The 25,556-nt window shown below is 36.8% G+C and overlaps 1 protein-coding gene across 1 annotated transcript in view; it reads right to left on the bottom strand.

Moving 5' to 3' along the window:
* Positions 1-25,556, bottom strand: part of LOC150083216 (ubiquitin C-terminal hydrolase 7-like) — a 213,377-nt gene that overhangs the window by 175,970 nt on the left and 11,851 nt on the right. Inside the window, exon 3 of the mRNA XM_090378439.1 lies at positions 2,919-3,018. Within this exon, the coding sequence (XP_090234565.1) occupies positions 2,919-3,018 (100 nt within the window). The remainder of the gene's footprint in view (positions 1-2,918; positions 3,019-25,556) is intronic.

The following is a 25,556-nucleotide window of genomic DNA, read 5'->3' as shown; positions in this document are numbered from 1 at the left end:
TGTTGCAAGGTTTTCCCTTCTTTTAAGCAGGTCTTTAAAACAATTTCTATCTATTCTGATTACATCTTACGTGGATGCAGTTATTCAAAAAAATATCTCAGGTAAGAGATTTCTTGACAAAATATAATATTAAGATCCCATTTATTATATTTAGTATTCTATTTTTATTTTTGATTTGGTTAAATTTCAAAACATAGATTTAAATTCAAAATGAGGACTAAGATTCTCTACAAGAGAAAAGCATCTGTCCGATTTTACGAATATTAGTGTGTCTCGAACACATAAGTTGTTTATCCAATATAACAAACTTAAGTGATTTGTGAAAAAACGGTACAGGATAAAAAAAAAATAATAATAATAAATAAATAACATTTATGATATCAGCGTAAAAAAAAAAGTTAAAAACAGCTATTTGTTTACAAACATCAAAAACCATGCAGAGTAGTATATAATTAAAACATCTATAATATTACTTTCATTACTATACAAAAAATTTGTGATATATTCTGTATGTGAATTGTTTTTATCTAGGACAGCAAATACTATAAATGCCTTTTATTGAAAAGTCTGATGTGATGAGGTGGAGGGGGGGAAGATTGTTTTTGGTAAACCCATCAAGTAGAAATTAAAATTATGCTCATACTTTGCAGACAACATGTATATTTTTATTATTATTCTTTGGTTTCTGGAATAGAACGAAAATTGCAAACCCCTTGTTGAACCTGTTTATGTCTCAGACAAACATTGAATGGCCCTAATTGATCACTGTTTCAGATTAGGAGTTATGGATGGATAGTAGTTGTCCCTTACATTCAACCATCCAGTCATGCACTTCTCAATCACTTCCCATGTTGACCATCTCACATGATTTATCATACTTCATAGGAAATAAAGCAAATACAGGAAGTTCTCGCTTTACAAGTTCCCGGGTTTACGAGGTCCCCCCCTCAACAAAACTGAAAATATGAACATTAATTGGAAAAAATGAATGTTAAACATTCACAAATACCCCATTCCAAACCACATGCATAGCTATACAACACAGTGTATCCAACTTTACGATATTAATCAGTTCCAGAGATACCATCGTATTGTTAAAATATTGTAATGTGAACACACTGTTTTTTTTTTGTAATTTGTTTCAAGATCTCAGAAGTTGAAATTTTTGCTGTATAACTAAGCTATTTATCTTTCTAAAATGTCATTTTTAAGGTCACAACATGACCTTAAAGCTATATAAAAGGTCCTGAGTGTGGTTTGTAAATTGTCAGTTACCAATTCCAATCATTAAAATGCACTTTCACCGTTATCATATGTTACGTTATAAGAATCAATTTTAAACATCTTTGTGATATTTTTCTAAAGCACATTTCTGGAGGTCACAGAGATAAAATAATAAAAACAATTGCGCTTTCCGGTTTATTGGGCTTTTCTGTTACTGCAAGCAATTATAAATGGGTAGTAAACTCGATCTTCTTGCATTTGCAAGGACGTCGAGTTTACTACCTGTTTGAAAATAGCGATAGCTGGAATTGTGTGGTGTTTTACATTATTATGGTGAAATGTGTTTCCCCTTTACTGAAATAAAAAAACATAAATAAAGTTTCAGAATCTTCTCTTCATTCCTTTTTTTTAAGCTTCGTAAACTTTTTACTACAAGCAAATCGTGTTAGTTGCAATTTGTGTGTGCTGTTAAAAAATACTTATGCTTGCAATCGTGAAATTTATAATTAAAAGAGAAGATTATCTTGGAAACAAACAGCTCTTGAAACATACCTGAGAAAGATGACTCCTGCAACAAACCAACGAGTGCCAAGCCAATATTTATTCTTCATGATGATGATGAAGAATAAACATTCTTTAACATTTGTTAAGTCGTAAATAATTTCTCTATTATTATAATTTGCTTGATTTCACAGGCTACGTTTTCATTTCTTTTGATAAATCAATCATTGTTTAAACATAAACTAATTTCATTGTTGAGAATGTAACCATTATTTTTTAACCTTATGTCTATGGGAAATAAATTCCCGCTTTACGAGTGAATGCTAGGAACGAATTAACTCGTAAGTCGAGAACTATCTGTATAGAACTTTTAATGTATTAAAAACATATTGACCTGTGCTGGAGCCAACAATTATAAGACTGATCATGGATTACGGGGAGGTACCTATGGATTGAGATGTGGAAAACAACTTTCCTCTTCAGAAAGGGAGGTAAAGAGTGAAGTGAGCAATTACAGACTGATCAGCTTGATTTATGCTCCTAGGAAAATAATGGAGTCAGTTGTTAATAACTCTACAAGAGGGCATTCATGAGAAAACTTGGACTGAGGCTACTTACAGTTGTGTCATCACCATGGATGCCACTGTCTTACAGGTGTTCTACTAAGCAGGACTCATTCTTTTTCCAATGTAATGATGCATCATGCATTCCATAAGATACTAAAAACTGCTGTATAATGCATTGCATAAAAAAAGCAGTTTCAGCATGCATAAAACCTGACCTGACCAATATTAATTGGTCTTTGAGATGAAACCGAAGCATTATATTACTTTTCACAAATACTGAGACCAACAGCAACTAAAACATACTTGGAAACACTATCATTTCGTTTCAGTCAAATGATATATACTATTTCATCACTTTTCCTGCAAAGAAAAAGTGATAAAATATTCCTCTTACAAGCAGAATGTACCCTTAATGTTAAGGATGTACCTTCCTTGCAATTTATTGATGTTTGCATTAGACATATCTTTTGCCACTGAACCGTAATATGCAAATAATTTTGATATATATCAAAATTATTTGCATATTACGGTTCAGTGGCAAGGAGGAGTATAATTTTACGGTTCAGTGGCAAGGAGGAGTATAATTTTACGGTCCAGTGAGAAGGAGGAGTATAATTTTATACTTACCCTGTTGAGGATGAGGCAAAAAATCTTGAAGGTTCACTTGATATTCATTTTCTTCATTTATATATTGTGGCCTTCCCATTACAATAATGGCAAATTTGTACTGTAAGAGAAAATAAAATAAGAAATATAATATAAAATATTTAAGAAAGTGGCAGTTTTCATATTAACCAACATTTACATCCAATTTTAGTTTCTATTCTTATTTCTAATAATAATAAAAAAAATTGTGCATGTATGCAGAGGCATAGCTCGGTTTTTGGCGCCCTTGGCAAATTCATCGTTACACGCCTTTTTTCAATAACTGGTAAAATCATAATAAATAATAAGTGCAGTCTGACCTCTGTTTAACAAACTTCTTTTCACCAAATTTTTCTATTTTGCGAATTTTTTTGAATTCCCCTTGATCATTATATTTAAGATAATTTCTGTAGAACAAAGAAAATTTTCCATATAATGAACGGATAAGGAGAGACTTAACTGGGCAGCGGGCCTGCAAGCAATTTAGGCAATAGTGGTGTTGCTAAGCATGAATTAAGAGCTAAAGAGATTACCATCTGCAACTTGGTGGTACCTGGAAGGGCACCAAAAACTTAGCTACACCACTGGGTATCGATATTACTAGTATGTACACAAAATGACAAATTATTTTCAGCACAGAACAATAGACATTTTAATATTATTTTCAATATATGGTGTCCTTTGCTTCCATAACCTCCTTTGTAACTTGGCAAGTCTGTAACGAAGTCACAAGGGAGGTTAGGCATGCAAAGGCAGATTAGGAGAAATCTTTGGCAAAGGATGCAAAGAGGAATAGCAAAGACTTTGTGGGGGTGGATATAATTAAATTAATGTTACTAAACTGCAATTCACTTCCAACCTACTGAAGTTTTAAACCCACCCCACATTTGGCAAATTCTTAAACCCACTCCACATTTGGCAAACTGCAATTCACAGAAAATTCTAGATTCTAAGGTGTGTAAAGCGGGTGTTAGCAGAACATTAAAGACACAAAAATTTACAACCTTTAATGAACATTATATACAGTATTTACATTAAAAAAACAAATAATTACATACCAATTTCCATATATTTGAACCATACTACAGTACACTACACTATCTCTCTCTCTCTCTCTCTCTCTCTCTCTCTCTCTCTCTCTCTCTCTCTCTCTCTCTCATCAACTATACTCAAATTTACAAATTATTAATATCAGTTTGGATAAATTGTATCTTACTTAATATGAATCCTGGACGATTACTCAATCATTCTCTTACATTACCAAGTTCTATCACTTACATCAGAAAAACTCATTTCCATGCTTATTACTCTTTTTTGTTTCTAGCCATTAACACATGAACTGTATTACAATTGTATTACCAAAATGTACTACCTCTGAACTCAATAATATTCACTATAGATCACCCAATAATATTCACTATAGATCTACCTTAATTAATCTCTAGTTATCATCTTAGTCATTTCCTTTACCACCCTTATGTTATTTCAAACACATTTACATTCATAACAAATTATCTCAACCTTAATAATTAACTTGTCTAATTCAACATGAATGTTTTTTTTTTTTTTTTTTTAAGGATTATTGGTCAATTCCTTACAGAGCTAGATTATGAGTCCTTGAATTCGGGGTTCAATAATAAAAAAAAAAAAAAAAAAAAAAAGAGGAATAGACTTATGTTCCGGAATGGCTGCTACTTCTAATTTCCTTGTGTTCAGGCTTTCTTCATGGCAGACAAGCTTTCTTTCCTTTCTTAGCTCACTTATCTGCACAACTGGCCATTATCACTGCCCTCAGATGTCGGACCAGGCTTTCTTTCTTGCACATTTACCTTATCCTTAAACTTTAACAATGCCTATCACTGCCCTCCGATGCCGGACAAGTCTTTCTTTCTTGCACGTTTACCTTAAACTTAACCACCGCATTCACTGTCTTCCAATGCCGGACCAGACTTCCTTTCTCTCACTTTTTTTTTTTTCTTTCTAGAAAATGTACTTCAACCTACAACTCACGACCCCTTTCAACCATAGAAAAGTCAGATATAGAATGGAGACGCTAGCTCCAATTACTCCCCCCCAAACTTTACTCTTTCCTCAAGTTTGGAATGCCTCCACCAAGAACTCACAACCAATCCCCATACTCTGGTTAATTTTCCATTCCTTCCTATTTGCTAAAACAACTCACCCCAGCTGTCTCCCTAGCACACAAACCGACCCTTCTCTAGAATTTTCTTTCTTTTCTTTTTTTTTTTTCACACGGCAGTATGGCCCTTTCATGTTGCCGGTCATCTCCAAAACACTCATTTTCGGGTTCACACCTCGCCAAATATATCAAGCTTACCCAAATTTATCAGTCACCCTTATGCCGTTTCTTTCTGATCCGAACACTGGACTTCCACTAACTTCCTGTTTACTTCCTAACGGTGGCTTAGATCAAAAGAAAGACTTCGTAATCCCATTTTACGGTTCTATTGTTCTTGCCCTCAGCAACCCTTTCATGTCTGTTCACAAATGGCACCCTCTACCTAGTCCTGCTGTCCCTGTTTGCTCTTTTGTATTATTTAAATTACTTGTTTACCTTCAGCTGCTACTTTAATTCACAAGTCTAAAACTGTCCATTCCTAAATCCAGTGTTTTCCCAACTTTCACCTTATTTACATTAAAACAAAATATCCAATCTCAATATTTATTATCTTTAACTTAATATTTGAGCATTAATGCTAATTCTCACTTTCCATCACCCTACTTGGATTTACTTTAGCAAAACAAATATTTCCATTTCAATTTGTACGATCTACATCTTACAACTTCTTTACTAATGCAAACTGTAGAAGGAAGGAAGGGGATGAATCGGATTAGTCCTTAATATATCGACGCACGGTTCGATTGTTGATGATTCTGCTCAGGTAGCAACAAACTGAATGGTCAAACTAATAAAGCAAGCTTAGAGGAATTCTGTGGGGAAGTGAAGGCCAGAAGGTTTTCAAACTCTAACAGGAGTTAAAAAAAATTTGTAATAACTGAGTTGTCGTTGTTATTTGGTTTTTAGGAGCATTAGCAACTAAGGCCATATTGCTCCAGTAATAACTGAGAGAAAAGTGGAGGAGAAATTGAAATTTTTGAAGTTAAATATAACAAAGGGATCTGGTGGATGGGATTTATCCTTGGTCCTCGAGGTTGTCACAGACATTCTCTCAGATATGCCAGACAAGCTGTACTTGCAACCTGGGAGTCTAAAACGCTGATGGAACCGATATTCGGGTGATACTCAAGTCAAGTGGACCCAATTTCGGCAAAGTCGGGACGGTCTGTGACAGCCAAATCCTCTGCTTGCACCTTCATGATGGTGGGACTGTTAGCAATCCTGGGTATAACCTCCATGCATAAGTACGTGGTGGGTGACCACCCAGGTGCAAACCAATGTAAGGAGGGGTCGACGTGTGGCACACACACACACCACATGGAGGAATGCCGCGCCTCTATGTTACCAGGCAGTACTAGGTGGTAGACGACTCTCATCAAACGGTGCAATACCACCACTTTGCTTATTTTGAGGTTATGATGAACATCATGTTTAGTCTCTAGAGCTAAGTTCTGGTCAACCCTCCCTATCTCTTCCATCATGCAGTATGATTGATGACTTTTGAGGTTATGATGAACATCGTGGCAAGATCCAATATTCCTTACATTTCGAGGATACAGCTCTAAAACGGTGTTCGCAGGCCAGCCTCTAGTTAGTACACTGAACCGAACCTATTGGTAACTCTCTAAGAGGTTTCTGGATCAGCTAGTGTATAATCTTGCTACCTCTACTCGGCCAGACAGTGACTGGAGGGAGTCCGAGTAGTGTGTATCTATGCGGGAGGCCACTGTCGAGGCCAAGTTATGTTCAAGGATCTGGGTATATTCTTACCATGTGTACGCCATACCCAAAAATTTCATTACTTCATACAGCATATCCCACCCACTTTTTCTTACTATTGAATACACTATGAATTGTCAAACTAATAGAGCAAGCTTATCTGCAAAAAGATCTAAACCTCATAAACACTTCCTAATTCATTTCATAAATATACGTGGCCTCAATTCTAATCTCAACGATGTCCATTTCCACTTGCAGTCTTCCAAACTCCATGTACTTTTTCTGAAAGAATCTCAGTTATCGGTTGATTCAACTACTGCTCATCTCAGATGCCCAAATTATTCGCTGTATGATTCCTTTCGCCTCAAAGGTGGTACATGTGCATATGTACGTTCTGATATTCCCTGTCAGAGACTTGGCAATTTGGAATCTCCTCTCTTTGATCTTCTCTGGCTTAAAATCTCTCTACCTCATTGTGTCAAATTCATCTGTTGTCTCTACCATTCTCCCAACTCCACTAATCACTTGGAGCTCTTTGACTTCCTCTCTTTGCAACATGACTTTCTCCAGTCCAACTTTCCTAACAGTGAGGTAATTTTCCTTGGTGACTTTAATGTTCACAACTCCAGCTGGCTTCCGTTTTCTAGTTACACCGACCCAGCTGGTCGAGATGCTGAGGCTATTGCAATTACTAATGACCTTGCACAGATTGTTCGTTTACCTACAAGAATACTGGACAATCCTAATCATAGCCAACACGCTTGATCTTTTTCTCACAAACAACCTTTCTAAGTACACGGTCGAATTGAGAGGTCCTTTAGGCACTTCAGATCACAACTTGGTGATTGTCTCTTCTCCAATGGAGCCTTTATCTCATGGCTATTCCCAACCTCGTGTTGAGGAATGCAAAATGGGATGACCTGTGAGATTTCTTTTCTTTCGTCGGATTACTGTTTCAAAACTTCTGATGTCAACATTTGCTCAGATCGTGTCAGTAAAATTATTCTTGCAGGAATCTAATCCTTTATCCCACACTCCACTTTAAAATCTCGTCCTTTATCTAAACCTGGGTTTTCCAATAAATGTGCTAAGGCTGTTCACAAGAGAAGAATGTTGCATATCGTAATTGGCTGGTTTCTAATTCTTCAGTTTCATTTTCTGCCTACACCAAAGCTCGCAACAATTGTAAAGCAGTTATTAATCAGTCCAAACTAGAGTTTGAACAGGCTAAGAGTAGAAAACTTGCTTCTTGCCCTAATGGTAGCCAATCATTCTGTTCTCTTGTCAAAGCTATTGGCCGCAACTTTTGCCCATCTCTGCTCCCACCTCTGTCCAAACCAGCTGGTTCTGTTGTCACTTCAGTCAAGCATAAAGCTGACCTGCTAGCATCCCATTTTTCTTCCAGCTCATGTATTAATGATCTTGGTAAAACACCTCCCACCATATCCAACACGCTCCATTCAGTGCCTCCTGTGGTCTTCCGTCAAAAGGATTTTGACGAATATTGATGCTAAGAAAGCTCCAGGTCCCGTTGGTATTTCTCCACTTCTCAAAACCTGTGCTCCTGAACTTACTCTTATTCTTTGCTGCCTTTTTTCGCTTTCTTATTCCAAAGGTGTTTTTCCTTCTGCTTGGAAATTTGCTCACATCCAGCCAGTTCCTAAAAAGGGTGACAAATCCCTCCCATCCAATTAACAGACAACTGTTAAACTACATAGAAACCTTCCCACTGATCAATGATTGCCAGTATGGATTCCGTCAATGTCGATCCACTGGTGATATTCTGGCTTATGTTACCCATTTATGGACTAATTCAATGGAAAGGTTTGGTGAAACCCATGTAGTTGCTCTTGACATCTCAAAGGCTTTCGATCATGTTTGGCATAAAGGTCTTTTAAACAAGCTTCCATCTTATGGCTTGCCAACTGATTTTTGTAATTGGTTATCCAGTTTTCACTCTGATCGCTCACTGAGGGTGATGGTAGAGGGTTCTCTGTCTCCTAACTTCTCCACTAATGCCATTGTCCCCCAAGGTTCAGTTTTTTCCCCCACTCTTTTCCTCTTGTATATTAATGACCTTCTTCCATTGACGGGAAATCGTATCGATAGTTTTGCCGATGATAGCACATTGCATTCCACTTTCCATTTTGAGAAACCTTGCCCTGCTCAATCAGCTTCAACTTCTCAAAAATCTTCTACCAATTCTTTAAATGCCGATCTCCAGGTAACTCTCCAGTGGGCAAAGACAACTTAGTTGATTTCAACCCTTCTAAAACTCAGTCTTGTCTTATATCTCGCAAAAAGGATTCTTCTGCTCCTATGCTTATCTTTGGTGACACTGATTTCTAGGCAAAATGATATATCTCTTATGGGGATTACCCTGACTTCTAATCTCTCTTGGCACAAGCACATTACAAATATTTCTTCCTCTGCATCTAAAAAACTTGGTTTTCTCTTTTGCTCTTGATATTACTCTTCTTACAAGTAGCGGTTCACTCTGTAGAAATTGGAAATCCACCCTACCATGGAATATTGTTGCCACATCTGGGGTGGTGCCTCCAAAACCTCTCTCAGGCTTCTAGATTCCATTCAAAAGATGGCAGTTATTAATTAATGACTCCTCTCTAACAGAGTCTCTCCACTTGCTCTCTCATAGACATACTGTTTCTGCTGCATGCCTTTTCTACAGATACTTCCTTGGGCACTGTTCTTCCGAATTGGTTTCTATAATCTTGCTCTCTCTTTCAAAACAGTCCGAACACGTGCAGCTACCAGCCAACATCCATTTACTGTCCAACTTCAAACTCACAGAACCAACTTTTCATCTTCCTCGTTTATTCATTCAACTGCTGTTTTCGTATGTATTTCCTGAAAATTACAGTCTAAAGAAGTTCAAGTCCAATGTCAACAAATATCTTCTTTTGTCTTCTCAACCTTCAACCCAAGCACGGTATTAAGTACTATAGGTTCTAATACCTCTCCTGTTTGGGATTTACATAAAAAAAAAAAAAAAAAAATCCAGTTATATTAAAAGAGGTAGCAAAGGAAATAAGCAAACCCTTAGCCCTAATTATCAAAGCATTCATGGACTGAGGGGAGGTCCCACGGACTGGAGATGTGCAAATAAATCACCAATTCTTAGTGCTGCTTATGCAATATCGTAAATTAATCCACCTTTTTTTGAAGATCCTTTTCTAATAATTTCCATTTTGTAAAATTGTTTGTGTTGTAACAAATTCTCATGAAATAGAACATTATTTGTGCCAACTACAAATAAGAACGGAAAACAATATATTTCATCTTTGTTTTTTTAATAAAATTACCATTTTCTCTGTTTTTTTTTTTCCCAATAACTTCAGATTTGTATTTTTGTGACAGGATACGTACTTAACTGTTCAGGATCGTGTTGCACTATAAGATATCCATTTATGTGCATATTAAAATTCCTTGTGTCATTAAAGTCCAGACTTACATGTTCCATATTAATATCATTTCTGCCATCATTTTTTTCTGTCAACTGTTGTTTATTATTCTCCATACTTTCTTATTCTTTTAAAATAACTGTTTGGACTTTTTCTGGGACTTCCATTTCAGTGGCATCCTCAGCATCATCATTTGTTCGTTTTAGTTGTCACTTTCAGTGTTTGGAGTGGCTTAATGTAAGCCAGTTTTGTAAACTATTTTTTTTTTTTTTAAATTTCCTATTTATGTAGTCTTTCTATGTGGTACTGATGTTTGCTTTTTGGCTTTTGGTGGCATGTCCAGGGGCATTCCTAGAGTATGTGGCGATCGCAATTTGGTGGCCCTTTAAAATTTTCTTCATATGTGTATGTAAGTTTCAGAAGCCCACTGAACGTTGGTGCCTGGGTGCAGTGCACCCCTTCACCCTTGGGACCACCCACCCCTGGGCATGTCTAAAATTAATTGGGATTTTGTTGTTTTATTTAAATTACAAATCACAATATTCATGATTACCTGTTTAAAGCACAAAAACACTATTATACACACATTACTTATAACTTCAAACTTATTCTATGTCACAGAATGTATACAATGCATGAAATGCAAACTGCTATGCATTTGAGCATGCACTGGTGAAGCATTCGCTTGATTGGTCCCTTCAAAGTTATGGTCTGGACGGCAAATAGATCTGTGCTGCTTTGTACAAAATTTAATGATGCGTGCAGGCAAAATTTAAATTTCATCCCACCCTCTACTCTCACCTTGATGCGACATCATCTAGGGGCGCCATTTCATCAGCTAGCCTCGGGTGTCGAAATAGTTTGGGTCAGATCTGATGTGGCCTTGTCAGTGGTGCCCTTCTGATACCAGCGCCCTTGGCACCTGCCCCAATGCCAAGGCGTTCCTATGCTATTACATGTGTGTGTGTGTGTGTGTCAAAGTCACATCTTGAGTGTAGCTTACCAATCTGAAATTTAGGAAATGATAAGCATGTGCACTTCATTGTTTGTGCATTTGCATGAATGCTAAATTCATAATATGGGTTTTAAAAATATCTGATTTCTAACTGGTGCCATTACTGATTTCCATCCCCATAATAATTAAATGTTAGAATGAAACTTGGTATCATAAAAGATACTTTACAAGTGTGGAAGATGAATGAATTAATAAAAGCCATAAACTATTTAGAAAATTTGGTTAATGTCAATACTATATATATCATTTAATTTTTTATTATGTTAAGTACAGTTAATATTCGCTCTCACTCTCTCTCAGTACACTGAAACACATTTCACATCTGCAACATACAAGCTTTGAATAAAACAAAAACAAGCTGTAAATTGAATGATTATTTGTATCAGACAACCAGGTTAATTGTGCCCATTAAAAAACAGATGCAATGCATAAGAAGCCCACAATTATAAGACCGATCATGGATTAAGGGGAGGTACCTATGGATTGGGAGGTGCAAGACGACTTTCCTCTTCAGAAAGGGAGATAAAGAGTGAAGTGAGCAATCACAGACCGATCAGCTTGATTTATGTTCCAAGGAAAATAATGGAGTCAATGGTTAAAGAAGTAATACAGTGTCATCTTAGGAATAGAGTTATATGGCAATTACATCTGACATTTGTTAAGGGAAGATTGTGTCAAACCAATGTGATCAACAAATATGATGCAGTAACAAAGGAACTGTACTGATGCAGTAACTGCAAAAAATAATTCTGACAAATATTTACATTTCAGTAAAGCTTTTGAAACTGTTCGACATGAAAGACTACAGTACAGGTAGGAGCAGTAGTAGTAGTAGTATTTTTGGCACAAGGAACTTTTGGGCTATATTGTGCCTGTTCATGATTTAGTTATTACTAATTTCACATTATTATGATTATATATAATAATACAAACTTATGCGTTTTAAATACTGAAACAGTTCCTCCAAATTTGCTTTATTACCAGAATATGTGATAAGGCTTCTGTAAGTTGGATAGGGAGCTAAAGCTGGATTTTCGGACAGATGAAAGTTTGGGACATTCAATGAGAATATGTTTTATTGTTATGTGCGACTGGCAAAACAGAGACTGAGGAGAATTCTATCCCAGAAGCAAATACAGATGAGTTGGATGTGAATGACCGATGCAGAGCCTTGCCAGAATCACTTCTTGTCGTCTGCTTCTCCTGAAACTAGATGACCACCGTTGTGGCTCTTTTTTAATCTGCAACAGTTTATTATTGATTTGAGTTTGCCAGAGATGAGACCACTGTTTCCTACATGTTTTTTTTATAATGGATTTGTAGTCAGCGTAGGGCACTTTCAGTTGAGTGGAAAATCCAGAGTGGGGATGTTTAGAAGTGGCATCCACATTTTTGTTACCTGGGATGCCTCATGGTCAGGGGACAGTTAGGACATACTCCACCATCATGAGTGTAGCACTGGGTGGTACTATACTCAAGATGGTGGAGAATGAAAGGGACCTAGGATAACTGTAGTGACATGAAGTGTTCTCTGAGAAGTGCAGACATGCTACTAGGCCAGCTCATGGAGCAATTTCAATGACACTTCTGTTAGCAAGGATAAGGAGGTTATTATCCCATTGTATAAAGCAATGGTTAATGTCACATCTTGAGTATTTCAGACAGGTCTGGAAGCCTCATTTTAAGAAGGATGTAAAGCTATTAGTTGATTGGTTATTTGGTGTTCAATGGTACACTGGCAGCTAAAGCAATTGTGCACCACTAGATAACGAAAGAAACATCAATAAATATTTGGTAATCTCCAAACAGGTTACCATGTCAAAAGAAGTAAATATATATCAAAAATATAAAAGGAATCCATAAAATATGAACGTCATGCTTTGGTAAAAATAGCAAATTCTATAAAAATATGAAGTGATTAAAATAGTTCTACAATTCTCACACATAGGAGTCATACCTGCACTTCTACCTGTTGCTTGGACTATGAGGGTAGGGAATGGCAAAAACACAGTTGACTCTTGCAGGCACACCCACCACTGACTAATCACTGGCAAGCCATCCCAAAACTACCTGTCCTGTGAAATCATGGGCCAAAGTAGTGTGTTGAAGCTAGGCTCAACCATCAGGATCTCCCTTTCTGAGTTCCCATAGGTCACAGCGCATGGCAAAAAAACAGGACTTCTTTGGTGGCAGCTTGAAACATAAGCTATGGGGCAATGGATCCCAGTGATGCTAATTTCCAGAACCAGCATTGGGATGTTCTCTCTCTCACTATGTAGAGATTTTCATGTTAAAGGTATGTAGAACTGTTTAAACGGACATAGAGAAGAGCAAAAAATCAGTCAGGGGTAAAAACAACAGTGCGCTTACCACGAATGCTTCAGTTCTGGAAATCAGAAACCAGGAATCTGTGAGACCTGGTTTCTGATTTCCAGAACTGAAGCAGAAACCAGGAATCTGTGACACCTGATTGTGTACATTAAATGCCGATAGTGTCTTACTATTTCTCCATAACACATAAGGGTACATAAACATAAATTGAGAGAGAAAAAAAAATAAATAAATAAAATAAAGTGGTTACAGGATAGATGTGCAAAAATTTGCTTTCAGCCAGAAAATAATAATAATTGAATATACTGTATTTCAATTTGGTGTTGACTTTGATTAAGAGCAGATGTTCTCTTTTGAAACTTCAAATATTTATCAAAAATGTTCAGTTATGTTTACCAGTACAAATTATACATCTTGTGATGAATATTCTCTTCATAAAAATTGTTAGCAGAGACTATCTGAATGTCTTTCTTTTACTTTTCATTATGTTTTTGTCTCAAGACATCTCCAGAATAACTTTCAACCAATTATGGGGACCCTGCCAATCCTTCTAACTCCTTTTGAATGAAATATGTTTGCTTTATTCCACTAGGTTTCTCAACTGAATGATCAGAAACCTAGGTATGGGGGTCTGACATTGCTAGGGTTTTATCTCTCTCACTCACTCACTCTCTCTCTCTCTCTCTCTCTCTCACTTGCGTTGGTGTTTTGCACTTCCATGTCATGATTTTCTAATAAGGTCACTGTAGAGCACAAAAGAAAAGTCAACATTATTAGGATAGTAATATGTACCTTATTTCTGTTGCCTGGACTTCCCACTGAGACCAAAGGAATGCTTCACTACAGGCTGAGCAATAAACATACTCAGAAGCAAACACCAGAGCTACCAAGCATACCTCAATTAGCTTGAGCCTCCTGTCCCTCGCATCATGAGGATAGAGGAATGGTAAATTAAGGACCAGTCATGTAAGGAGGCTTGCCTGTAATCCTTCTTTGATGACTAATCTTAAGCAAGCTATCCCAGGTTCACTTGTTTCGTTGAAGCTGGGGCCAAACTGGTGTATTGGAGTTGAGTCTCTCAGCTATAAGTATTTAGAATTCAGGCTAAGGGCACTGGATCCCAGTGAAGCTAATATGGAGGACAAGCAGCATCACTCAGGGGTGGGCTTTTCTCACCACATATGAGTGCTTCTATCAAGGGATAAAATACACAGAAAAGAAATATATAAAGAATTACACATATCAAACTGCAAAGAAAATATAAGAGTGAAATGAAGTCAAAAGATTATCATGTTTACCGGTACAACTGTTGTATTTTTAATGCAAAGATGTATATAGGGAAGTTATATTTAGTCAGGAGGACAAATGTCTGAACTCTATACAGTAATACCCCGAAGTTACGCGATAGGTGGGTCCGACGAAAATCGCGTAAGTCGAATTCGCGTAAGTCGGGGTACAACTTTGCATATAAATACATATAAATTTTGCTTAATTGGGACCAAGGACTAACAAAAACACTAGTTTAGAAGAAAAATATTAATAAAATTGCAGTTCTTTATACATATTAATACAAAATATGTATTAAAAAAACAAATGACTTACGTAAAAAAGTTATTTCGATGTCGATGGCTTCATAAAATCTAACAAATTCGTCTGACGACACAGCGCCTTCTTTTTTTCACGCAGAATTTCTTCGTAGCAAGCTAATAATTTTTTTATTCCTTGCTTTGTAGCTATAACGCATTCTTCGTTGGAGTCTATGTTTTCTAAAATTTTTAAGCCCTTTACAATTGAGCCCTTTTCAATTTTCAACCTGTCAAGTTTGCAATTGTCATGTGCTTTTCGCCGTTGCTTCATTTAGGCCTGTAGCACGTGCAATATCACATAGTCTTTCATTTCGCTCAAAGCGTTTCACAATTTCATATTTTTTCTCTATCGACAGAGGCGGACTGGCCATAAGCCTTACCGGGGAAACCCCGGTGGGCCAGTGTGATTTTGGCCATAAACCATAGTATGAGGCCACTATAAATTTTCCCGGGTAAGAATTTTTGATCCAGTCCGCCTCTGTTTATCGATAATTGCTTTTCTTTTTCTCTCTGAATCTGCAGTGTCTTCACCAGGACGCTTCCTTTTCACACCTTTTAAGTATTTTACTCATTTTTAGGGAATAAAGCACAATTACAAAACGAGGAGGCACGCTTGATACGCATAAACAAAGCTGCGCGCATGTAGCAACTGAATAAACAACACCATATAGGCAGAGATACACTATTAACACCTCACATTTCTAGGGGTTACTACCATAAAACAATAAAAATCCAGTTGCGTTTCTGCTACTGAAATCTGTTATAAACTGGTATTAACTCGATCTAATTGCATTTGCGATTATACCGATAGCTGGAATTGTGTTGGTTTCTACGTTATTATGGTGAAATGTGTTTCCCCTTCACTGATATAAAAAACATAAAAGCAGCAAAGTTGAATTTTGTTCATCTTTCGCTCTCATTCTCCGCCGTCGCACCGTATATCGATAACATATGAAAAACAACCTTGAAGATAGTGGGCGGCAACGTTGCCAAACGAAAAAATAAAGAACCGCGTAACTCCGGGTTCGCGTAAGTCGGGGTATTACTGTACTTAAAGGTGACAACTTGCAGATATATTACACAGAGAGAGAGAGAGAGAGAGGGAGGGAGGGAGGGAGGGAAGGAGGGAGGGTCCCATCTTTCAATATGGAATCCCTGTCCAAAAGCTGCCTAGCAAAAAGCACTCACTGGCTGTACTGGAATAGATGTAAACAGGGTGCCCACATTGAAAGAACCATGATTTGTCCTCCAGGATGTTCAAATCCTTAATGTTCTGCAGGAAATGAACACTACTATTGTCAACAGTCTGTTTATAACAATAAAGTGAAAGCAAACCAGCAATATACTTGGAATGCTTATATTATGAGCATTACAAGGGCGTCGGGTGCTATAACAAACAACAATTGGACACAAAAGAAAGTCCAGTATATGCAATTTTGACAAATCACAGAACTGGATTTGGTTTGGATTTTATTGGTACATTACCACAGAACCGGAGAAGCTGGCATCCCATAACATGAAGCTTCCAGATTTACTCATTTTCTTATCAATAAACCATGCATAAAATAATTCATTTACTTGTATTATAATTTCTTTAGAGCTTTAAAGGGAGAATATTCAATATGTTCATAAACTTGTGTGTGCAACAAAGACAAGGTATTCTGAATATAGACTGATTTGTTCAACATCACAGTACATTGACCTTTGTCTGCCAGAAAGGCAACAATATCCCAGTCCCCACAAAAAGAACTTACGGCCTTCCATTGTACATTGTCCAAGTTGGAGAACACTGGAAGAATATGCTGTAATAATAGTTGCCACCTTAAAACCTATCTTTGTAGGGATTTCCAAAGGAACACAGGAAAGCAAGGCTTCCACTCGAAGGGCCAATTGTGTGATTGGCAGTCACTAGGGTAACACAGCAGTTCATATGTATATTTGCTCCTGTGCAGAATATAATGATGTTATGCCAATCAGCCAAGCTGATAAAGGGGAACATCATTCTGGAAGCTTCTTAATGTATATTTTGCTATAATTTATAGCAAATATCTGTATATTTTACTCCAAGCACATATCAGTATATTTTACTCTAAACACATATCTGAATATTTTATTACTATTCTTAATAAGTTTCAATTTCCATCTAAAAAGTTATTTTATTTTTTCTGGATATTTTTAACTAATATATATATTTTACATTTTGTCAGTAGTGACAAGATTTGTTTCAGTATGCTTATTCCTGACACACAAGACCTTTTTGCTAAATGCCAATATTTTATAAAAGTATCATAGATACTCATTTCAAGTGTAAATGGTCTAATAGAAATAAGCCCCCAAAAATAATACATCATATTACAGATAAGATAGAGAATTGTTATCAAGATTATAGCAACAGATCACTTTTTTGGAGCTATTAATTTGCCTCTTTTTGTTACTTAAAAATTATTGATTTTTTTTTTTTTTTTAATGTTATGGTTTAAAATACAACTGCTCTCGTTACTTGTGTTTATCTGATAAAGTTGGATAATCTGTTTACTTGATTTTCAGAGTTGCTAACAAAATGAAAATTGTAGTCTGCCATCACTTACAGTATCAATACAAGAGCAATATAAATAATTTTAGTATCAGTCTTCTATATAATTTTGTAGGCTTATAGTTACAAATTTAGAAGTCCATAATTGTTTTATTAAGTCCACAAATTATAAATATATAGCAATAAAAATGATTGCATAACATAACATAAAATAGCCACATAGTACATAACCAAACAATACAGATATACTTTATATTTCTCACATATACTACAGAATATTGTACTTATATCTTTACACTTTGTGTGGTATTTATCACTTCAGATTAGAATCATGCCTCAGACTATAATGGCAAAGCAAAAGACCTAAAGCAGTGGAATTGCTGTGGTGTGGGAAAGAATTGCCAACAGCAGTTCTCTTATGAATCAACGATTTGTAATATGTACTGCTTGTTATCTTTTTGTATTGATTTCTCTTTCTTTAAAAAGTCACATTCTGTTTGTTTGTTATTTGGTTTTAAGGAGCATTAGCAACTAAGGCCATATTGCTCCGGGGATATGCGGTGATCATTCCCTGACCTTTCTGCATCCTCAGCATTTGGTGGTCACGGGCTCGAACCCCGGTCTAATCAAGAAGTGTGTGCTATGCACTGCTGCTCCTGCCCAACTGGCTACAGAAGCGCCAAGTCACATTCTAGAAAGCAGGATGATCTCTTTCGCAAATAGACATCTGAGTTCTGATAATTAAAATTCCTGGCTGTTATATGTTTTGAATCCACACTTGGCACAAGTGGAGATTCCTGGATAGCTGGTTTAGGAATGGCCTACGTCTACAATGCTGAAGCGTGTTTGTATGTATGGTGCTATATGGCCATTAAACATCCAGCTTTGGCACTAGTAGGGAGTTGTGTAATGAAGGATGTTAATATAACAATCTGTGATGGAATGATATTTCCCTCTCTTTTTCACTCCTATGACCCCCCTATTCTTTCAGTGTTCTAATATTCCATCTTCTGGGATGAAATCCCAGAAGATGAAATTATCTCAAAAGAAACCAAGGTCTCATTTGAGTTTATTCCTTTTAACATATTCAGTGTAATGTAAGGTGGTAATTGGCAGTAATCCAAAACTAATCACTTTCAGTAATCTCTCTGAATGTTTTGGATAACTTATTTCAACCAATATTTCTTCTGATGTAAGCTTTTGGCTGACTTAGGAGATCCAGCCATTCCCTGCAGTGTTTTTCTGATCAGAAATGGTGACTTCCTTGCAGTCTGCCTTTTGGTAGAATGAATTATTAGGGAAAGTTGGAGAGTGTGTGTGTGTGTGTGTGTACCAGTTTTTTGCCCTTTGGCAGTATCAGTGCCATCACATATTCATTTTTTTTTTTAAGGGAAGCTACTGGGGGAAAGAATAAGCAGGGTTAGTTTTAATCAATGCTTCCTCTTTTTGTTCCTGCAAAGTTGACTTTCCTTACCATGTTTCCAGCACCACCACGGGAAGGCAAAAAGGTATTCTTGTATTGATTTTCATTCTTAAAAGGTCACACTGCCCTTTTAAAGGGAGTGCCACCTAGTGACAAATGAGAAAAAAAAATGTCTGATTAACAAAAAGAGTGGGTTAAAGAAAGGAATTTTTGCTTTCTGTATTAGATGAAGTTACATCGTATACAATATTAATTTTGAGTGTTTGAATTTATGAGACAATAAAAAAGTTATATACAAGTTGATACTAGTAGATCACTCAAGTGGTCACTAATATTGCTTGGCACTTGGGGCCAAAAGAACTGGTTGAAAAAAAAAAAAATTCTGATATCTTATATTTACATTTCATAAAACCTTTTGACAGTGTTCCATACAAAAAACTGCTATACAAATTGGAGGAATGTGGTATTAAGGGCAAAATACAAAGGGATGGTTGAGTGGCAGAAAACAGAGGTTGATTACATATGGGCTCTGTTATCAGTGAAGTCCCTCGGAGATCAGTGCTGAGCCATTTAGTCTTTACGGTATTTGTCAATGATATTGATGAAAGTATATCAAGCATCCTAAGTATGCAGATGATACAAAAGGTGGCAAGTGGTTGATGACAGGAATTAAGATATACTCTGCATCTACCTAAATTATTTAATATAAATAATTTAGGCAGATGCGATGAGAAGAAGCAATTGAGGTTTACCATTAGTAAATGCAAGGTAATGCATATAGGCAGCAGTAATCTCAGAATAGCATACCAATTAAGCGATGGAGATGTGATAACTATGGGTATTTGTACAGTCTGAAATGAGATTCTCAAGGCTGTGCAGACAGACTGCCAGAACACCTCATGAGTTATGCCAATGATATACAGGAATTTTGTCAGCAAGGATGAAGAGGTGATTATCCTGCTATATATGACAATGTTGAATACTGCACATCATGAATACTGCATACCGGTCTGGAAGCCTCATATTAAGAAAGACGTAGATCTCTTGAAATGGGTGCAGTGAAGAAAAAACAGATTAGTGAAGATCATAAAGGGGTATTCTTACCACAAAAGACTTTAGTTCTGCAAACTGCAATGCTTGGAAAATAAGCATCTAAGAGGAATGATGGTATTTTTTAAAGTCTCTAAATGGAGTCAGTAAATTAAACACCAGTAGCATACTTACTCTTTCTCAGACACACGTAAAGGGACCTAAACTTAAATTGAACAAGGATAGCTGCAAAGTTGTGTGGAAACTTGTTTTGAAACAGAGAGTAACTGATCATTGTATAAATTTAAGGAAGCACTGAAAAATTAATAGAGGGGATGCACAGAACACATTTTTTTTTTAGGAGCTGATGTGGTATAAGCTTGCTTACTTGCATCATCTGACAGTGCTATTACTGACAATAAACAAATTATTCTTCTTTAAAGGCCACAATCAATGATGGAACATGTGGAAAAGCTAAAATAATTCTCATATGGCAGGAATATGGAAATTGAAATTTTACTGCCAGGGATCTGACTGGTCCAAGTGATAAAAAAATTTTGCACTTTTTTTGTGGTTCAAGTTTAATGACAAACTTTTTCTGCATTCCGAAACAGAGACCAGGTGTTACTGGAGTTGATTTTGAAGGAAACATTTTAACGGATTTCAAACAGTAAGTATGTGAAATCACCAAGCAAGTGCCACATGACTTATTTTTGTGCATTGTAGGTGTGCAAGACCACAAATGATTGGGGTCAACACAAAGATCCCAAGTAAATAAAGCCTGAAGATTGTGCTGTATCCTCAATGCTAGTAAATAGCTTTAAAGATAAAGCTGATTTACTAGCATCCAACTTTTTTTCTATTCTTGTATCAATATCTTTGGAAAATAACTTTGTACAAAACACCTTTTTGAGAGCTGCAAGTGAACTGTTTTTATTACTTAAAAATTGGTTATCCTTTATGTAAAATTAGTATTGTGATAAAGTAGAAGAAACTGTTTTGTACCTGACCTTGGAAAAAGCTCAAAAATTTAAGGTTGAATTGGAACAGAATTCTCCCTCAAGAATAATATAAATGCAAGTTTTGTATTCATTTATATAATTTTGTAGGCATAAAATTAATTAATATTAGAGATGTTTTATTAATTCCCTAAATATATATTAATTCTCTATACCATATAAAAAAATAGAAAAGTATACACTACTTTCACATAAACTGTAAAGTAGCACATTACATTCTCAGCTTGTAGTTCTTCGTGATATTTTATATTAAATTTAGTTTAAAATCATTCTGCAGATGACCAGATCAGCAAAAACAAAAGGAGCTTTCTTATGAATAAGGATGTAAAAATGTGCACTACTATAAGAATGCAACAGTGTCACATCTATGCAAAGCAGTCTAAAATGAGGATTCCATTTCTGACAAAAGCATAAGCAAAATGGTCACCTGGAATGAAAATCTGAAACCATTAGCAACTGTGCAGTCAATGACTTAATGCAATTGTCTTTCGATGACTCTAATGCTGCATGACTGTATAGAAATGCTGAAATTATCAAAAAAACAACAAAGCATCTTTCATAGATGTTGTTCAGTGATAGAATTAACTTTAATTGAAAAAAAAAAAGTTCAACACTTAGAGCAGATCCTGGGGAGTCTCAATATTCATAAGAGAACTAAGAGAGACAAATGATACCACACAAATGTGGAAATTCATTTTGATAGAAAGTTTTTAATAAAAACTGCCAGGTGGCCCTTAAGGCTAAGGTTATAAATGTCACTTAAAATTCCATATCTCCAAGCTGTGCCATATGATTTTTCCATATCAAAGAGCAGTAACACCTGGTGCATGCGATTCAGGAAAGCATCATGAATAGATGTTTCGAGACAGATTAAAAGGTCAAGTTTGGAACTGTTACTTCAGAACCAACACTGTATCAAGGAAAGGAGGACATATGATTCTAAATATGACATGAGGCAAACATTAACCATTCTTGAACAAGCAGATGATCAGGGCAAAAGGATGATAATTGTTTAGAATTCTTGGATTGTTTCCTGGTTTGGAGATGGCAAGTACAATAGCCTTATGCCAGGAATCTGGAAACTGCATTTGGGGATAGATTCTATTGCAAAAGTAATGCAGACAATCTACAGATTCTGTTGAAAGGTGTATAATTATTTCAAAATGGATGCTATATGGCTCGAAAGACTTGAATTGGAGAAATAGAGTGCTCTTTTAAATTCATGTTCTGTAAAAAGTTAGTTGTATGCCTCAAGACTGCTGGAGGACAGCACCAGTGATTCTTTTTAATGTTTTTAAGGGTCAGAAACTCTGAGATGTATGATGTTTTAGATGATATTTTAGAATATGTTAATCCTTGAGTATTAGTAATTTCAGTTGGGCCTGCAATCACGCATACCCTATGATCTAGGACTGACGAAGGTGCAATGTATGTTACTTACATTTTCTGGATTTTGGCTCAGACAATTTGAGTTTGCTGCCCAGGTAAATCATAAATGTGAAATTTTTTTTTTTTTTTTTATGAGAACCCCAAACACGAGAGGTATTATAACCTATAGTACTTAGTACCGTGCTTGGGTTGGAGGTTAAGAAGACGAAAGAAGATATTTGTTGATATTGGACTTGAACTTCTGTAGATTGTAATTTTCAGGAAATACGTATGAAGGAAGGTTGTTCCAGAAAACGGCAGTTGAATGAATAAATGAGGAAGATGAAAAGTTGGTTCTGTGGGTTTGAAGTTGGACAGTAAATGGATGTTGGCTGGTGGCGGCACGTGTTCGGACTGTTTTGAAAGAGAGAGCGGGAATTACAGAAGCCAATTCAGAAGAACAGTGCCCATGGAAGTATCTGTAGAAGAGGCATGCGTCTATGAGAAAGCGAGTGGAGAGACTCTGTTAGAGATGAATCATTAATTAACCTAACTGCCCTCTTCTGAATGGAATCAAGAAGACTGAGAGAGGTTTTGGGGGCACCACCCCAGATGTGGGAACAATATTCCATGGCAGGGGGGATTTGCGATTTATACAGAGTGAGCAGCTGTTTGGGAGAAAAGTAACGTCGAGAGCGAAAGAGAAAACCACGTTTTTTAGATGCAGAGGAAGCAATAATTGTAATGTGCTTGTGCCAAGAGAGATTAGAAGTCAGGGTAATCCAGAAGAGAGATATATCATTTTGCCTAGAAATCGGAGTGTCACTAAAGATAAGCATAGGAGCAGAAGAATCCTTTTTGCGAGATAAGACAAGATTGAGTTTTAGAAGGGTTGAAATCAACTAAGTTGTCTTTGCCCCACTGGAGAATTACTTGAAGATCGACATTTAAGGAATTGGCAGCAGATTTTCGAGAACTTGAAGCTGATTGAGCAGGACAAGGTTTCTCAAAATGGAAAGTTGAATGCAGTGTGCTATCATCGGCAAAACTATGGATAGGATTTCCAGTCAATGGAAGAAGGTCATTGATATACAAGAGGAAAAGAGTGGGGGAAAGAACTGAACCTTGGGGGACACCGGCATTAGTGGAGAAGTTAGAAGACAGAGAGCCATCTACCATCACCCTCAGTGAGCGATCAGAGAGAAAACTGGATAACCAATTACTAAAAACAGTTGGCAAACCATAAGATGGAAGCTTGTTTAGAAGACCTTTATGCCAAACACGATCAAAAGCCTTTGAGATGTCAAGAGCAACTACTTGTGTTTCACCGAACCTTTCCATTGAATTAGTCCATAAATGGGTAACATAAGCCAGAATATCACCAGTGGATCGACACTGACGGAATCCATACTGGCGATCGTTGATCAGACGGAAGGTTTCTAGGTAGTTTAAGAGTTGGCGGTTAATTGATTTCTCCATTACTTTAGAAAGAGTAGAAGTAATTGCAATGGGACGATAATTGGATGGGAGGGATTTGTCACCCTTTTTAGGAACTGGCTGGATATGAGCAAATTTCCAAGCAGAAGGAAAAACACCTTTGGAATAAGAAAGTGAAAAAAGGCGGCAAAGAATAGGAGTAAGTTCAGGAGCACAGGTTTTGAGAACAAGTGGAGAAATACCATCAGGACCTGGAGCTTTCTTAGCATCAAGATTCATCAAAATCCTTCTGATATCCTTTTGACGGAAGACCACAGGAGGCATTGAATGGAGCGTGTTAGGAATGGTGGGAGGTGTTTTACCAAGATCATTAATATATGAGCTCGAAGAAAAATGGGATGCTAGCAGGTCAGCTTTATCCTTGGCTGAAGTGACAACAGAACCATCTGGTTTGGACAGAGGTGGGAGTAGAGATGGGCAAAAGTTGCGGCCAATAGCTTTGGCAAGAAACCAGAATGCTCGGCTACCATTAGGGCAAGAAGCAAGTTTTCTACTCTTAGCCTGTTCAAACTCTAGTTTGGACTGATTAATAACTGCTTTACAATTGTTGCGAGCTTTGGTGTAGGCAGAAAATGAAACTGAAGAATTAGAAACAAGCCAATTACGATATGCAACGTTCTTCTCTTGGACAGCCTTAGCACATTTATTGGAAAACCAAGGTTTAGATAAAGGGCGAGATTTTAAAGTGGAGTGTGGGATAAAGGATTCCATTCCTGCAAGAATAATTTCACTGACACGATCTGAGCAAACGTTGACATCAGAAGTTTTGAAACAGTAATCAGACCAAGGAAAAGAAGAAAAGAAGTCTCGCAGGTCATCCCATTTTGCATTCTTGTAATGCCAAACAATACGAGGTTGGGAATAGGCATGAGATAAAGGTTCCATTGGAGAAGAGACAATCACCAAGTTGTGATCTGAAGTGCCTAAAGGATCTCTCACTTCAACCTTGTACTTAGAAGGGTTGTTTGTGAGAAAAAGATCAAGCGTATTGGCTGTATGATTAGGATTGTCCGGTATTCTTGTAGGTAAATGAACAATCTGTGCTAGGTCATTAGTAATTGCAAAAGCCTCAGCATCTCGACCTGCTGGGTCGGTGTGACTAGAAAACGGAAGCCAGCTGGAGTTGTGAACGTTAAAATCACCAAGGAAAATTACCTCACTGTTAGGAAAGTTGGACTGGAGAAAGTCAAGTTGCAAAGAGAGGAAGTCAAAGAGCTCCAAGTGATTAGTGGAGTTGGGAGAACGGTAGAGACAACAGATGAATTTTACATAATGAGGTAGAGAGATTTTAAGCCAGAGAAGATCAAAGAGAGGAGATTCCAAATTGCCAAGTCTCTGACAGGGGATATCAGAACGGACATATGCACAAGTACCACCTTTGAGGCGAAAGGAATCATACAGCAAATAATTTGGACATCTGAGATGAGCAGTAGTTGAATCAACTGATAACTGAGATTCAGTCAGAAAAAGTACATGGGGTTTGGAAGACTGCAAGTGGAAATGGACATCGTTGAGATTAGAATTGAGACCACGTATAT

The sequence above is a fragment of the Mastigoproctus giganteus genome, chromosome 7, assembly GCF_048544385.1.
Source record: "Mastigoproctus giganteus isolate SK-2022 chromosome 7, ASM4854438v1, whole genome shotgun sequence".
In the NCBI taxonomy this organism is placed as follows: Eukaryota; Metazoa; Arthropoda; class Arachnida; order Uropygi; family Thelyphonidae; genus Mastigoproctus; species Mastigoproctus giganteus.
The sequence above is the reverse complement of the archived record's forward strand: the minus strand, read 5'-3'. Positions and strand labels throughout refer to the sequence as shown.